The sequence below is a fragment of the Chelon labrosus genome (assembly GCF_963514085.1).
Source record: "Chelon labrosus genome assembly, chromosome: 5".
Classification (NCBI taxonomy): Eukaryota; Metazoa; Chordata; class Actinopteri; order Mugiliformes; family Mugilidae; genus Chelon; species Chelon labrosus.
The window spans coordinates 15,471,868-15,486,271 of NC_140341.1; the positions used below are offsets into that span (position 1 = coordinate 15,471,868).

The following is a 14,404-nucleotide window of genomic DNA, read 5'->3' on the forward strand; positions in this document are numbered from 1 at the left end:
CACACACGCGCACATTCACAACGCTGAGCTCAGCAGAAGCATGATTCAGCCACTCCGACTGTATGTTTAGTTGTTAGTCACAGCTAGACTAAGAAAAATTCAACAGTCCTGTTCTTAGGACTTCTCACAAACAGTCACAAACTGCACATTGACCTTGGTTTATGGCTTTTCCATAAACATAAACAGAATTGTAGCGTACAACGAGGCCACAGTTACATCCGGTTCCTTTTCCCCTGCGCAATATGTACGAAAATAGGGCGTGAACATAATGAAAATGAAAAGTGTGACTGGGGAAATGGGGTTATTTTGCTGTGGCATGTTCTTCAAATTGTTTGCCCAACTGTTTTGTTTTTTCCCTTTAATTGAAATTCCTAGGTGTCATCTCTAGCCTTTTTCCTCTCGCCCTTTCTTTCTCTTTAATTTGTGCTGGCTAATTGCATATATAACGTGTGTGGCGGCTATTAACTGCATTAACCTCAGGAGTCACATCAGCCAGAGACTATTTAAAAACGCACCCCTATAGCACCAGCTGTATTGTGGGTAAATGCCCGCGGGAGGTGGAACCAATCACATTGGAGTGAGAGGACGAGCTCATCTTTTATTGGTCACACACGCATTTCAGCGTTGCTCCTCTATACCCATCCAGTACCGCCACTTCTGTCCCATTCCTTTCTATTCCAATTCCCCCTTTGCCGTCTTTTCGCGCCATTCATCTCCCTTTCTTTTCCTCAAACCACTTGATGACAAACTAATATTTCCTTGTGTCACACGTCTGAAGATATATGTTTTTTCCCTTCCTTTTTCTCATCCAGTGGCAGCTAATAACAAAAAAAAGGAATAAGCATGCCTTTGTCTGAAATTTTACCAAGGCTTTGGTTCTCCGGCTTTATTACTATTATACTACAGGACCGGGATTGAACGAGTGTCGCCAATTGCGGAGGGTAGAATCTGTATATCTGCCAGCGCAATGACTCCTATGGTGCGTTCTGTGACAGTGAGGGTATATGGGCACTTCAGAAGTAAGAGCAGTGTGTCTCAGCGAGGGCTTGTTGTTCCGCTAGCTGTTGGACATGCTCACACACAGGCTGGTGCGTAGGATAAGGATAACCATGATGGCCATGTCAGGCTGTTGTCCTTTTCTTCTGCAATCTGATGTGTAGGAGGAAGTCAAACAGGCACACAAACACACACATGCACACACACACACACAAACGTGCGAACAAGCGCACAGAAACATGCAACAAACTGAGCTTAGTCAGTCAACCTAAGAGGGTGGGGATACACACAGAGAAACTACAAGCAATCTTTGACATTATAAGGCTTTACAACAACCAGGAAATGGCACTTAAGGGAATAGAAAAAAAAAAATCACGTTGGAACAACTATAGGATTTTAGCCACTTGAGAGTAACAAACACAAGTTGTAAACACACTGACACATTGGGAAATGTGTTAACACATCCAGTCACATTTGTTTCTGGACAAATCATGAATGAAAGACTAATACTGACAATATTTTTAGTTCAGTTTTGTTCATCGAATGCTTTAAAGGCTCAACGCTGTTCAGCAGCTAGTTGCTAAATGTTCTTGATCGCCTTAATGCAGCTAAAAAACAATATGTCAACTTAACTTTATGCCTGTATGACTAACAGTGATATTGCTTCTTAGCATCACTTCATTTAGTCGACATACACCGATCAGCCACAACATTAAAACCACTGACAGTAGAAGTAAATAACATTGACCACCTTGTGGCAATACAATGTTCTGCTGGGAAACTTTTAGACCTGGCATTCACGTGGATGTTACTTTTCCCACCCACCTAGACCAGAACAGACACCCCTACCCCATAGCAATGACACTCCTTGATGGCAGCAGCCATCCCCAACAGGATGTACCCTGACACCGGTACACACACAAAAACGGTTTAGGAACAACTCAAAAAAACATGAAAAACAGCACAAGGTGTTGACCCGGCCTCCAAATTCACTAGATCCCAAACTGATCAAGTATCTGTGGGATGCACTGGAACAAGCCTGATCCACAGAGGTCCCTCCCCTCAACCCAAAGGACCCAAAGGCCCCCACTAACAACATTCTGTTCACACCACAGGACACCCTCAGAAGGCCCATGTCCTCTTCTTCTCTGATGAGTCACAACTGTTTTGGAGGCACAGGGGAGACCTACACAATATTAGGAAGGTGGTCATAATGTTGGTGTGGTGGCTAATTACTCTTTTCACATGTGTTAGAGCATTGCCTTCAAGGCTTAGGTGCTTAGTGGCTGAGCAGAGCCACATTTTCATTATATTAATCTAGGTTTAGTATCACGGAGGGCATAAGAGACGCACACTTTCTTACACCTTCACTCTCTTTTTTTAAAAAAGCATCGACGTACAAAGAGAAGCGGGTATCATCTCTGCAGGCAGTTAACCACACGCACAGCTGAGGGGTTCCACAGACAATACAACATATGAAAACACACAATCAAAGTATCAGGTAGAACGGCGTCCAGGTGCATTGCTGAAACCGTTCTCCCACTCCGGGAGCAGATATTAAGTTTCACATTAAAGCCCTCCCCAGCCTTTTGTACATAAAGGTAACAGAGGGGTAAGACTTAGGGCAGTACTCAGGGAACAGATTACTGTGCAACCTCCTATCCCCACTATTAACACGAACAACCCACCCCCAGATACTCGCACAGACCTATCCCTTCCATTTCATATCCTTCCTCCCCTTACGTCCTTTGTAATGCTCCCTGCTTTGACATTACCCTTGAAACACATATCCTCAAAGGAAGCACCAGCAAAGGGCTTTTTAATACATCAGAGTGAGAGTAAATTAGAGAAAGAGGCCAGAGCTGATGAATGAGACAGACAGTATGACAGTATGAAAGACAGAAGAATGGGGGAGAGAAGAGGAAAAGTGGGGGAGAGAAGAGGAATAGCAGAGAGAGAGCAGGGGGGACAAGGCATTGTTTGCTGACAGCGGTCCAAGGATGCGTGCAGCTGCCAAGGGATAACAGAGGGACCTGGGAGCACAACGGGAGAGGCCCTGCTGTGTACCCTTGACCTTCTGGGAAACTGGGTTAAGAGGTTAGAGACACAGAAAGAGGCTCAGATAACAGTCCCTCAACACCTCTGCCCACATATTCTGTCAAGCTCTTTCTCACAGGCAGATCTATAAATACGGTGCGCTATCAGCAGCGCCTTTTCACAGTGCCCTGCAACTAAGCCATGCCCTACATTCAGATCATGCTGCTCACGCTAGAAAATACAACTACGGCGGTCCATATGATGACATTACTGAATGGGGAAAAAAAAAAACAACCGCGCAGCTGGTGTATGATGTAATGCTGACCCAGAAGAAAGTACATAGTGTACATAGTCAAAACCAAATAAGCGCAACTCCAATTTTCAGCCGATAAGCGTTGTTTGGTTTGTGTTTTGACCTTAAGGTGGAGGTCAGCTATGTGAGGGATGAAGGCACGAAGGTATGAAGGGAATGGAATCTCCAACCTTGACAGCTGTGTTGTCAATACTGCCTTTTTAGGTTTATCTGTGTCTGACTCTGTATAGGACAAATAAAGAGTGGAAGATAGAAACTTGTGCCGCTGTTTGAAACAGCCAACAACACCGTAGGCATGTTACTGAAACAGCTGAGGTCAAGAAATGAACGGGTGGGCGGGTAGCAATTGTGTATAGATGGAGTTGAGACTATGTCTAGGGATTGGGTGACACTGGAGTGGCGCTTTCTTTGACCCTCTTCCCAAAAGGTATTGCTCATCGGCTTGACTGTGTGTCGACCTTCGAACCTCTGATAATAAAACTTCACAGTCAAGTGCAATTTTTAGGGCAAGTTGCCATCAAGTCTGATAGCGGGTGCAATGGCATCAAGTACTTCCAGTTACACCTCTGCTATCTTTATTTTTCCCTTCCTTCCTCCTTTATAATGTTATGTAGGTTATCTTATTATTTGTTTTATTTTGTTTTATTTTCCACAATTATTATACTGTATCTATTGTTATCCCATTGTTACTGTGTAATCTCGGCTTCACTGAAAATGAGGACTACCCTCAATGAACCTCCGAGAATAAATAAAGATTGAATGAATGAATGAATGAATGAATGGATCACATATGTAACACACTAGTAGACAGCACATACAGCATGTGACATGTGTCCTTTACTAGTAGCACACAAAAGTACAAACAAAACAAGATTAAGCAAAATATTGCTCTATAGCACCACAAGTGGCCAAAAAGTCCACATGCTACCTTTAAAACGGCAGCCGGCTCTATAAAAGGTGCGGCAAATAAGATTAGATAAGATAACAAGGAAGAATAAACAAGAAATACATATGTGGGTCAAAGAGGTAATTATCTTGTTATTCAGATGGTGTATTTGCTGATTGGTGGGTGGCTTTGTTTAACTCGTCTAGCGCTTGATGGTGATATATTTACAGCTTTATCTGTGGTGACAAAAGTGTGGTGTGGATGTACGCTGGCTGTGTGCGTTCGTGCATTAGAGACTCACCAGTGAGGTTGGTCCGAGCGCTGTAGGATCCCAGGTAGCGCCCATCAGTGTTGGGTGTATAACACTCAAACAGACCCTGGTCCTTGGCCTGCACTTTGGTGATGTGGAGCACAGCTGAGTCACGACTCAGCCTCTCCACAAAGATCTCTTTACTATTCACCCTCTGGGCATACACAGCGTAAGCATAGTTTAACTGAGCGGTGCTCACGATGCGGATCTCTCGGTCCGGTACTGATGGCAGGTACATGGACCACTCAAAGTCCTGCTCCACGCCCTCTTTGTAGCCCGTCACGTTGCACCAGATGGTCACATGGGAGCCCTCCGTCCTTATCAGCGGTCCACTCTGCACCGTTACCACTCTCTGGGCCACAGCAACACCGGCTGCAGATAAAGAGAGAGAGAGAGAGAGAGAGATGGAGAAAGGAAAAGCGGAAGAAAGAGAGGGCGAGGTGAAGTCAGGGAAAGAGGAAAGAGAGAACATGGGTTACAAAACTGCAGTTTAAATATTTAATATTGGCAGAATTTATGCTCCACACATCTCCCCGGAAACACGGAAACAGTATGACATGTGCAACTAAGTACTCTGGGGAGTGCTCACTGAGGTTGAGGTGTGCACACATACACACCATTTCTGAACACCATTACTAACCACTTGGAAAATTCACATTAACTCCTTTCTTTTTTAACAGCTATCGTCTTATCGTGCTCACTGCTACTCCCTGCACTCACACGGCCGGCTTTGCAGTTGTACTACACTGAGGTGAGATGCAGCCATCTGGGAGTCAGGGGAGATGTCATCGTGAGCTGCTAAAACACAAGCCTGTGGGTCATAATAATCCTGTCAAGCTGCAGTACAGGTGTTTTTGAAACGGATATCAGCTGATAGATGGCGTATGGGACTCAGCACAGAAATTAAATACCCATGAATACCTGTTATTTTGATTTGCATGAATAAAACGCCAGAAGGTGCCATTTCAGTCAGACATTTAAATTCACGTTTAAGAGGAACACACAAAAACTCTCTATGGCCGTAAACTGTAAAACAAAATAAGCCGTGAACCGTGTACTGCAACGAACTGCGAGCTGACTCCAGTGTAAAAGCCCTAATGAGATGGATTATTTCCATTCTTTGTGGCCTCTGTTTAAGCATACAGCATATGTATGTAAATATTGCCTTAACGACTTAAATCCACACACACTAAAACACACTCTGAACATTCACCATTCAGGAAACAACTACAAACATCCCTCTCATTGGGGCCGGAGACAACAGAGCACTTACACATACCCCAAATCCAGACAGAGTGACAAGTACGCTGTTTCCTGTCTGCACAAGCAACTGGGGATTGCAGCTGTGTTTGTGTGTGTGTGTGGGAGAGAAAGAAAGTCTGTAAGAGGCTGTGTCTGTGGGCACAATGCCTAGCATTAATAATTCACCAGAACAGCTTTTTAACTTCAACATCCTTGCTCCTCTCATAGTTACTTTCCCCTCACACTTACAGTACGCCCCTGTTCTTTCATTCACCTTTATTAGCCCATTTACACCCATGTATGTGTGTCCATGGGAGAACATCCGCGACTCTACGTGATAAAAGGTCATTTTGTGGGAAGCCCTTTAGCAGATTTGTGCTCGCCGAGAGGAAAATTCTCAGGCTACAGTTGTTTTGTTGCATGTGCATATATTTCTGAGTGTGCGCCGTGTGGGTAAACATGCACATCTGTCTGTGTAGGTCTTGTTTCCTTCCTGCGCTTCCTGAGCTTCAGGTCTTTTCTGAAACGCTTTCTTTCCGAGACTCATTCCACTCATGAGCGAATAAAACCTTCACAAATCTATGAGTCCCTCACATGGATATGGTGTGAATTCAGTCACAGTGGGATACCTAAATGAAAAATGATTGAAGCAATCATCTTTTATGACATGATTTCTCCTAAGGAACCACCACGGGACTAAACAGGATATGTGTTATGCGTTCATAAATGCAGCAGATTGGTTAGCTTTTCCTTAAAGAAGAGGGGAAAAAAAATAATTTTATTTGGCCAAAATGCACAATTATCTCCATGTCATTTTATCGAAATGTCCAAATATTGCATTTGAGTTTATACACCGTTCAGCCACAACATTACGACCACTGACAGGAGAAATAATAGCGACCATCTTGTGACAATTCAACGTTCTGCAGGGAATCTTTTGGACCTGGCATTCATGTGGACGTTACTTTGACATGTACCACCCACCTAAACCAGACCAGACACCCCCACCCCATGGCAATGACATTCCTTGATGGCAGCAGCCATCCCCTGCAGGATGCAGCCTGACACATGCACAGACACACAAAAACGAGAGAGTGAAACGTGAAACACAGCACAAGGTGTTGACCTGGCCTACAAATTCACTAGATTCCAAACTGATCGAGTATCTGTGGGATGATCCACAGAGGCCCCTCCCCTCAACCCATAGGACACCAACAGCATTCTGTTGCCAGGCACCACAGGACACCCTCAGAAGGCCCATGTCCATTCTCTGATGAGTCAAAACTGTTTTGGAGGCACAAGGGAGACATACACAATATTAGGAAGGTGGTCATAATGTTATGCCGGATCGGTGTATTTGACTGTCAATCTGCGTGCAAGCTCTGCACTCATTTTTTTATTTATTTTTTTATTAATAATAAGTTGACTAATCCACCAACTTGGCACATCTCTCAAAGCAGTACCAAACTACTGATTAACTAGAGACCTGAACCTGCTGACCTTTTGTCCACCAATATTCAAAAAGTGGAAATCCTTCTGCTGGAACCGACTGAAAAGTCTACGGTCAAGGGTGACAACAAAATCTGTCTGAAGAGGTTATGGGAGGTACTATATGGGAAGGACCCGTCAATACTGACTCAGACCTCGGTTCCCTATTTTTCTTCGCTGTGATGTCAGTGTGCTAATCTGGCGGCGCCCAGTCTACCCACATCCAACTCGGATCAGCTCAGAGCTGTACCGCTGCATCACTGCTTCTCATGTTGCAGCTTCTCATCTAGAACTGCTGGAAACCTATTACTCATACATCCCCCAAAAAAAAAAAAAAAAAAAAAAAAAAAGCATACTACTCATACTGTGCTGGTGTACTAAGAGCTTTCCTCCGCTTGCCTGTCTCCTGTCATCCTCCCGAAACAAGCCTCCTTACTTCTGATTACTCTCACTCCCTTCCTCCGTGTTTCACCCATCATCAATCCTCCTTCCCTCCGTCCTGCCCCTCCAGTCTGTCTTTCTCTCCCAGCGTTTCCCTGTCTCTTCTCTGTACCTCGCGGTTCTCCGCATCTTTTCAGGCAGGATTTAAGCGGCTCTGTGAAACTTCAAAGTGCCCATCGCTCTGCAGGCTGTTTAGAAAAGATGACAATGACATACCAAACCCTCCAGACCTTCAACTGATCGCTCCATTCCGCCACCCTTCCACAATAATCCTGCGCCGGCAAACTCCCCTACTTTCTCACCTCTGGCTGCACCGCCTCGATCTCCAAGTGCCATATTTGCTCAACAAGGCCTCGGATTTTCTATTATTAATGCTCATCTCCATCTCTGCATACCGCAAATGTCTTGCTTTACAACCCCGTCTCTTCCTCCCACCCTCACTGTCTCCCGCTTTCCTCTCATGTGTCTCATCTCTCATCTTAGCGGCCAGTAGCTTTCCACACAACTTCGGATGTGGATGCAGGAAACATGTGTCCTATGTCAGATGATGGTGAATGACCACAACCAAGCTGACCTTACAGGTCACTGGTGGGAGCTTAAAAAGATTTAAAGTACAGGCACACTTAAACACATGTATAAATACACATGCATACATAAATATATATATATGCATACATACAAAACACAAATACACACACAAATACACACAGTAAGCTGCAAAGAGGATTAAGCTAAGTGGAAGAGGGGGGGTTAAACACTAATCCAATCATTCGTGGCCAGTGTCTAATTCTCAGTGGAAACTGCAGTGAGGCCACTCGCATTCGTGCCTTGCGTCCTCGCATCATCACTCTTCTACGACACATGATAATTATACACCTAGAAAGGTGTATAATAAAACCACTGCAGGGTGTAAGTAATATAGAGCTCATTCACAGCAGTGCAGAGATGTGCTAATGTGGAAATTTGAGCTGTCCGTCAACTCCTCTCACTTTGCCTCCATTCCTAATTACACATACATCTTACAGTGCACTCCTCTATTATAGGCTCTAAAAATATATTTTTTTCACTGAATATTTTGACAAAGTAATAACAGGTTTAGAGGTTTCAGATGAAAGATTAGATTTTTTTTTGTCTTGTCTCACCTCACTATCTTGAAGCGGCACAGGGCTCAGTTGGACATACCTCCAGATCCTTGCACCAATAGGAATTTAGCAATACTGTATTATGGTGGGTGGTGTTTTTTTGTTTTTTCTTTGCCAAGCAATCTCAAACATTTCAATCCAGGTTGATTTAGTGACCTCTATTTACTGTTGGGAACAGCAAAGGTAGTTTTTTTTCTACAGGTGCACCAACAACAACAAGCTATTATTGTTTTAATAAAGACACCAGGCAATAACTCCCCTTTTTCCATCATTCTTTGAGCAACTGTGATCCGATAACACACAGCAAACCTGCAAACAACAGAGCACAGAGAAGAGGAGTTCACTGAGAAGTTGGAGAAAAGGGGGGGTGCAGCCTGTCGCCCGCAGCTCTTCATCTAACAGCTCACCTCGACTGCTCCTCCTTCTTCGATTACTCCCCGCAAGATTTCAAACTGATCGGCTGTCAAGAAAGTGCCAAAACTGACAGTTGTCTTGACGCACTGACAAAACACTGCATTTGTTGTGACGACTTCAGAATAAAAGTAAAAACGCTTTTAATGCGTAGCTGCAGCAGTCAGTTTAGCATTCTGCATCTTTAGACAGATATCTGTATCTGTATATAGAGATGACATTAACAGCCTCAGACGCCCAGTTTGTTATAATGAAAATGTAAAAACACTGTCGTACTCTCATCTGTGGGCCAAACTTCCACCATTACGTCGCCTCGTTCAGTGATCGATGATGATTTCGCAGGCGTTTATTTGGACGAAAGTGTCTGGGATTGCCGCTTTAAAAACATCAACAACAACAGTATTAATGCTGTTTTTCTAGTGACGAATGCGCTACCTATTTAATGATATATCTTGATAAATGAAACCAAATGACTCGTGTGACGTGTTTGTGCGTTAATACATGCTTTTTCTCAAGTGCTACACATATTTCTGGTATTTTACTTCTTTTTCCACATCTGCGCAATATTCATTTCCTTAGAAGCAATACCCCAGCTGGAGTTATTCATGATATTCATGATGTCCGTACTGTTTATTCAGCCTCCACCACTTAAACATTGTAGTGAGTTAGTTACTTAAGCTTGGTACAAGACTGTAAATATTACTTGAGCCATTAATGCATTAACTTTTACCTTGTTTTTACTTTTATATAACTTGGATTTTTGCACGGCCCTGCCCCGTCACTGTAGCATCTACATTTCCCTGTGGTTATCAACAGAGTCTTATATTCTGGCACCTTGCAATGTGTGAATTGTCAATATTACAATTACTAAATACAATTACAGACAAATTTTGAGTTATTGCCAACACTTAGTGGTATGAACTGAAAAGCAGTGCATCAAAATATTGCTTTTCAGAAAAAACGTACGAAAAAGTTGAAGAAAAAAAAAAGGGAACTGAAATACTTCCAGTCAGTGGAATATGAATTAATATGCTAAATGCTACGAATAAAACTGTGGACCAAATCAATGTTCTGTTCCCCCAAGGAAAGGAGGCTGGCACTCATCTACCTCATGGGTAATTTTGTGAAGATTCTCAGACAGCAAGGTAACAATGAGGAGGAAAGAAAGAAAGAAAGAACGAAGGAAAGAGGAGGACAAGGTAGGAAGCCAAAGCGAAAACGACGGCTGCCTCCAGGGGGCTGAACGCCGCGGAAATGCACAGAACTAAGTGAATAGATAAGCGTGCCACTGACTCATGTGCTGCACATATGTTGCGGAGAGAAATAAACACTGGAGAGAGATGAAGAGTATTTTTCTCTCCGCACTACTCGGCGCTGGTTAACCATTCTCCAAAATCACTCGGCGTCTTTCTCCCTCTAGGCCCCCAAAAGCATTTGACCCCGTTAACATCATTACAAGAGACGGCTAGAGTGCAAAAGAGACAGAGAGATTCCAAGATGAGGGGAAAACTGGAGGGAGGAAGATGAAAGCAGGAGAAAAAGGGATAGATTTTCATGCGAGGGGAAACATTAACATCTACAGAGGGTATGACCGTGCATAATACTGTCTGACAAAATAAACCTGCATGCGTTTCATTATACCGGGGCCTTAAAAGAAACCAGTAGTGCCTCTTGTGTGCTTTGTGAAATAAGTGAATTTATGCATATGCCAATTTTCAAGTGATGGAGAAATGTAGTTCTCAGCGCGTGTTTGACTTTTCACTCTGCGTCTGTCCTGTGTAATCATGCCGTCCTATATTCTAAACCATGTCACACTTTCTTCCTCACGGCCGTCTCGCTGTACCGGCTCTTCGCGCGGCTCTAAACAGAAGCAAAGATTGCAATTCAGGTGTCATCCTACTCGCTCGGTTTCCACCCTTTGTCCTTCCCGCAGCGATAATCATCATCTGCATCGGAACGCAGAAATCAGCATAGCAGGAACGTCATTAACAACCTCTGACCCTCTCTCTAGCTCCACGATCTGCAACAAATCCCATACAGAACGTCTAATTTATCAAACGCGATGTTTTAACGACATCATTCTGCACGGAAGGGAAAGCTAAATGAATTTCAAGGGAGAGCGTTCTAGTGGCTGGGAGCTCTGTCAGCTGAGAAACAGGTGTGACGCTATGTGTGTGTGTGTGTGTGTGTCTGACATGGAGGAATACAGCGAGAAAGAGAGACTAAGTGTTGTTTCTGCCATTACAGAGGCCAGTCAGACAGGCCGGCTGGTCACTCTAACAGCTGACGAAGAGTCACAACAACTGTCCATTGCATCCACGCAGCTCTAATCAGAGCAAGGCCGAGAGAGAGCACAGGACGTCCAGAGAACTGTTATGATAGCGGCTACGCCCTACGTCCCAGTTTCGTCTTTGTATGTCTCAAGTAAAGAGAAATAGGCGGAGATGGCAGTGGTACATAGGAAGAGATTATAAGATGAGGACGGTTACATGCAGGGACATGAAGAAGGTTGTATAAGCGAGCAGTGTTGACGAGGATTCGGCATCACACTTTTCAAAGCCTGAAAAAGCAGGAAACATGGCCAGAGGGCTTGAAAAGGATCAAACGTGAAGAGGCAGACACATACTGTGCCATATATCCGTACAGTATAGCCCGTGACGGCACTGCACATTTACGCTCCCTCTATCTCGAGCTGGAGTACAACACATGTAAATATCTTCCTATTTTTTTTATTCTTTTACGACTGAGGCAGAGCTGATTTGTAGAGGAATAGTTTGACATTTTGGGAAATACGCTTATTTGCTTTCTTGCCCTTTATGGTGTCCTGAAGTGAATGTAGTAAACATAAGCCCAGCAGCCGCCATAGCTTTTTCTTTTTTTAGCAGTCTGACTTGTAACAGAATCCACCTCTAAGTCTAAAGCTAACTAATTAACGCGATTATATTCGCCGCACCAAAATGTAATATAAAATAACAAGTTGTAGTCTTAAAGAGGGTTATGTGCTGGGCCGTTTTTTGGCTGCAAGTTGCAACTTTCATAAATCTCTCCCTGGCAACCTCACAGCGATGACAAGACTTCAGGAAATTACTGCTCATAGGCAAAAGATTTGTTACAGATTGAGAGAGCCATGCTTTCCGCTTCCCCGTTTCCAGCCGACACGCTACGCTACGCTGTGCTAACCTGGCCGCGGCGGCCTTGAGTCAAGACTCGGATGATAAAGATGATGATTTTAAAAACGTGTGTTATGAATGTTTTTGATTTCAAATCCTGGGTAAATCAAGTGTCACAGCAATCGGGCCTATGTGTGGTAAAGTCTCCTGCTTTGAATCCCACCTGGGTCACTGCTTACCCCCGCTGTCACTGTGCTAACTGGTCCTTATTTACGGCCACGCTGGGCCGCAATAGTCACGACCCCACCTGCGCCGTTGCCCACAACAGCCGGTGAAATCAGGATGGAAGCAGTGGAGGGGGGTTAGAGCCTAACGCACACTTCTGAATCATTGTGCTGCTGAATATTGTAGGTGTAAGTGGTCATTACACAGTAAACGTTACTAAGCGTAGGGGCTGTGCCTTCTAAGCAGAAATAGGTATTTTCAACGTGGGCTGGCTGATTCATATTTTCTCCTTGGCATTTCCGGCACTGGTAGTATTTGCCAGTAGTGTCGACGGCAAAGAGCAGATCATAATCTAGCCTTCTCTGCAGAACAGCTGCCTCTTCATCCTCCCTCCTACACCCTCAGCTGCTTCGCCTTCCTGTCGGACAGTGATGGAGAAGAGCTTTTGAGTTTTATCAACCAAAGAGAGATCATCTGAAACGGGTAATCGGCGCGCCGTGCTTCTTCCGATCCCTTGAGGCAACGTTAAACAAACAGTTTTCTCATCAGCCACACCAAACCAATTGTATTCCTCCTATTCATCTCGTAAAGCTACTATTTATCAAAAGCTATGTGTTGCTTTATCACTCTGTTTCTCAACACAAAGGTGGAGGATTGTCATAAAATTTAAACTTTGCTGGGGAACAAGTGCATGGCTCTGCTTCCCAGCATTGCAGCAGGAGTCAACAGGGAGACTCACTTACCGCACCACAGTCACATATGACACAGCTCATACAGCGCCTGTATGTAATTGTCATTAACTTCTAACGTGTGCGTGTGAAGAAGACAGTTTTCGACAACGTGTATTATGAATAAATAAGTCGAATGGAGAGAGACCACGAGAGACTGAAGCAGGCTGGCAATGCTGCTGCTGTCGCTCTCAAGCATCTGTCCAAAAGGCCACAGCAAAAACTAGGTTTTTTGATATCACCTCCTGGGTTACACAGAATGGCTAATTGCAAGCTCGGTAAACATTTACAGAGTGACAGATGGTTATAGTCGGCCTTGACTGCGATGCCACGGTCATCTTTCCAAAGAAAATATGGGCTATTATTCCATCTACTTTATATGACTGGGAGGTGAACAAAGGGATCAGGACAGGGGATAGAAGAAGTCAAACCAGTCCATTTATATCAGCGCATGCATGGTGCACCTCCAGTGCATTAAGTGCCTCCATCTACACCCCTCCCCAAATCCATTAACTCCATGAGGACACCTGCTACCCTACCAACCTCTCCCCAACCCCCCCAGCCACAACCCTCCTCCCGAATGCACACATCCCCCACCCAGACTGAATGACAAAACACCAAGGTCTCAAATCTCTCTCTCTCACAAAGTAACTTTCACCCACAGATAAGCAGAAAAAACAGATAAATAAAAAAAAAAACAAAGCTCGGCGCGTTAAATATCTGTCGTGAGCAACAGTTACGGCAGAGTCAAACGTTTCTTGTTCTAAAAGGAAAAGCGACGCTGTAAAAACACCCCGCTATTGTCAGTCATTATCCATCTCGTGCCTGTGTACAATTACGACTGACAGCTGTATCTACTTCATGTACAGTTTGCGTGCGACTGGCAACTTGCTATCCGTTCTCACGTTTGCGGATTAAGCTGCAGATTGGAAAGGGAACTAATTAACTATTAATTAGTCTACTTCAAACAGACTTTTGCTGCCATTGTCAGTCATTTTTCCTCTCAGGCAGCCAAAAACACGCGCTCGTATATTCATGCATTTATGCATAAGCAATCAGACACACAAACACACTC

The 14,404-nt window shown here is 44.1% G+C and overlaps 1 protein-coding gene across 1 annotated transcript in view; it reads right to left on the reverse strand.

The window, feature by feature from the left end:
- The window catches only part of igsf3 (immunoglobulin superfamily, member 3), a gene marked incomplete at its 5' end in the record, with an annotated part of 54,248 nt that extends 46,199 nt beyond the window's left edge, over positions 1-8,049 (reverse strand). The window contains 2 exons of the mRNA XM_084544524.1: positions 4,534-4,914; positions 8,016-8,049. Coding sequence (XP_084400650.1) covers positions 4,534-4,914; positions 8,016-8,049 — 415 coding nt within the window. The remainder of the gene's footprint in view (positions 1-4,533; positions 4,915-8,015) is intronic.
- Positions 8,050-14,404: the final 6,355 nt, after the last annotated feature.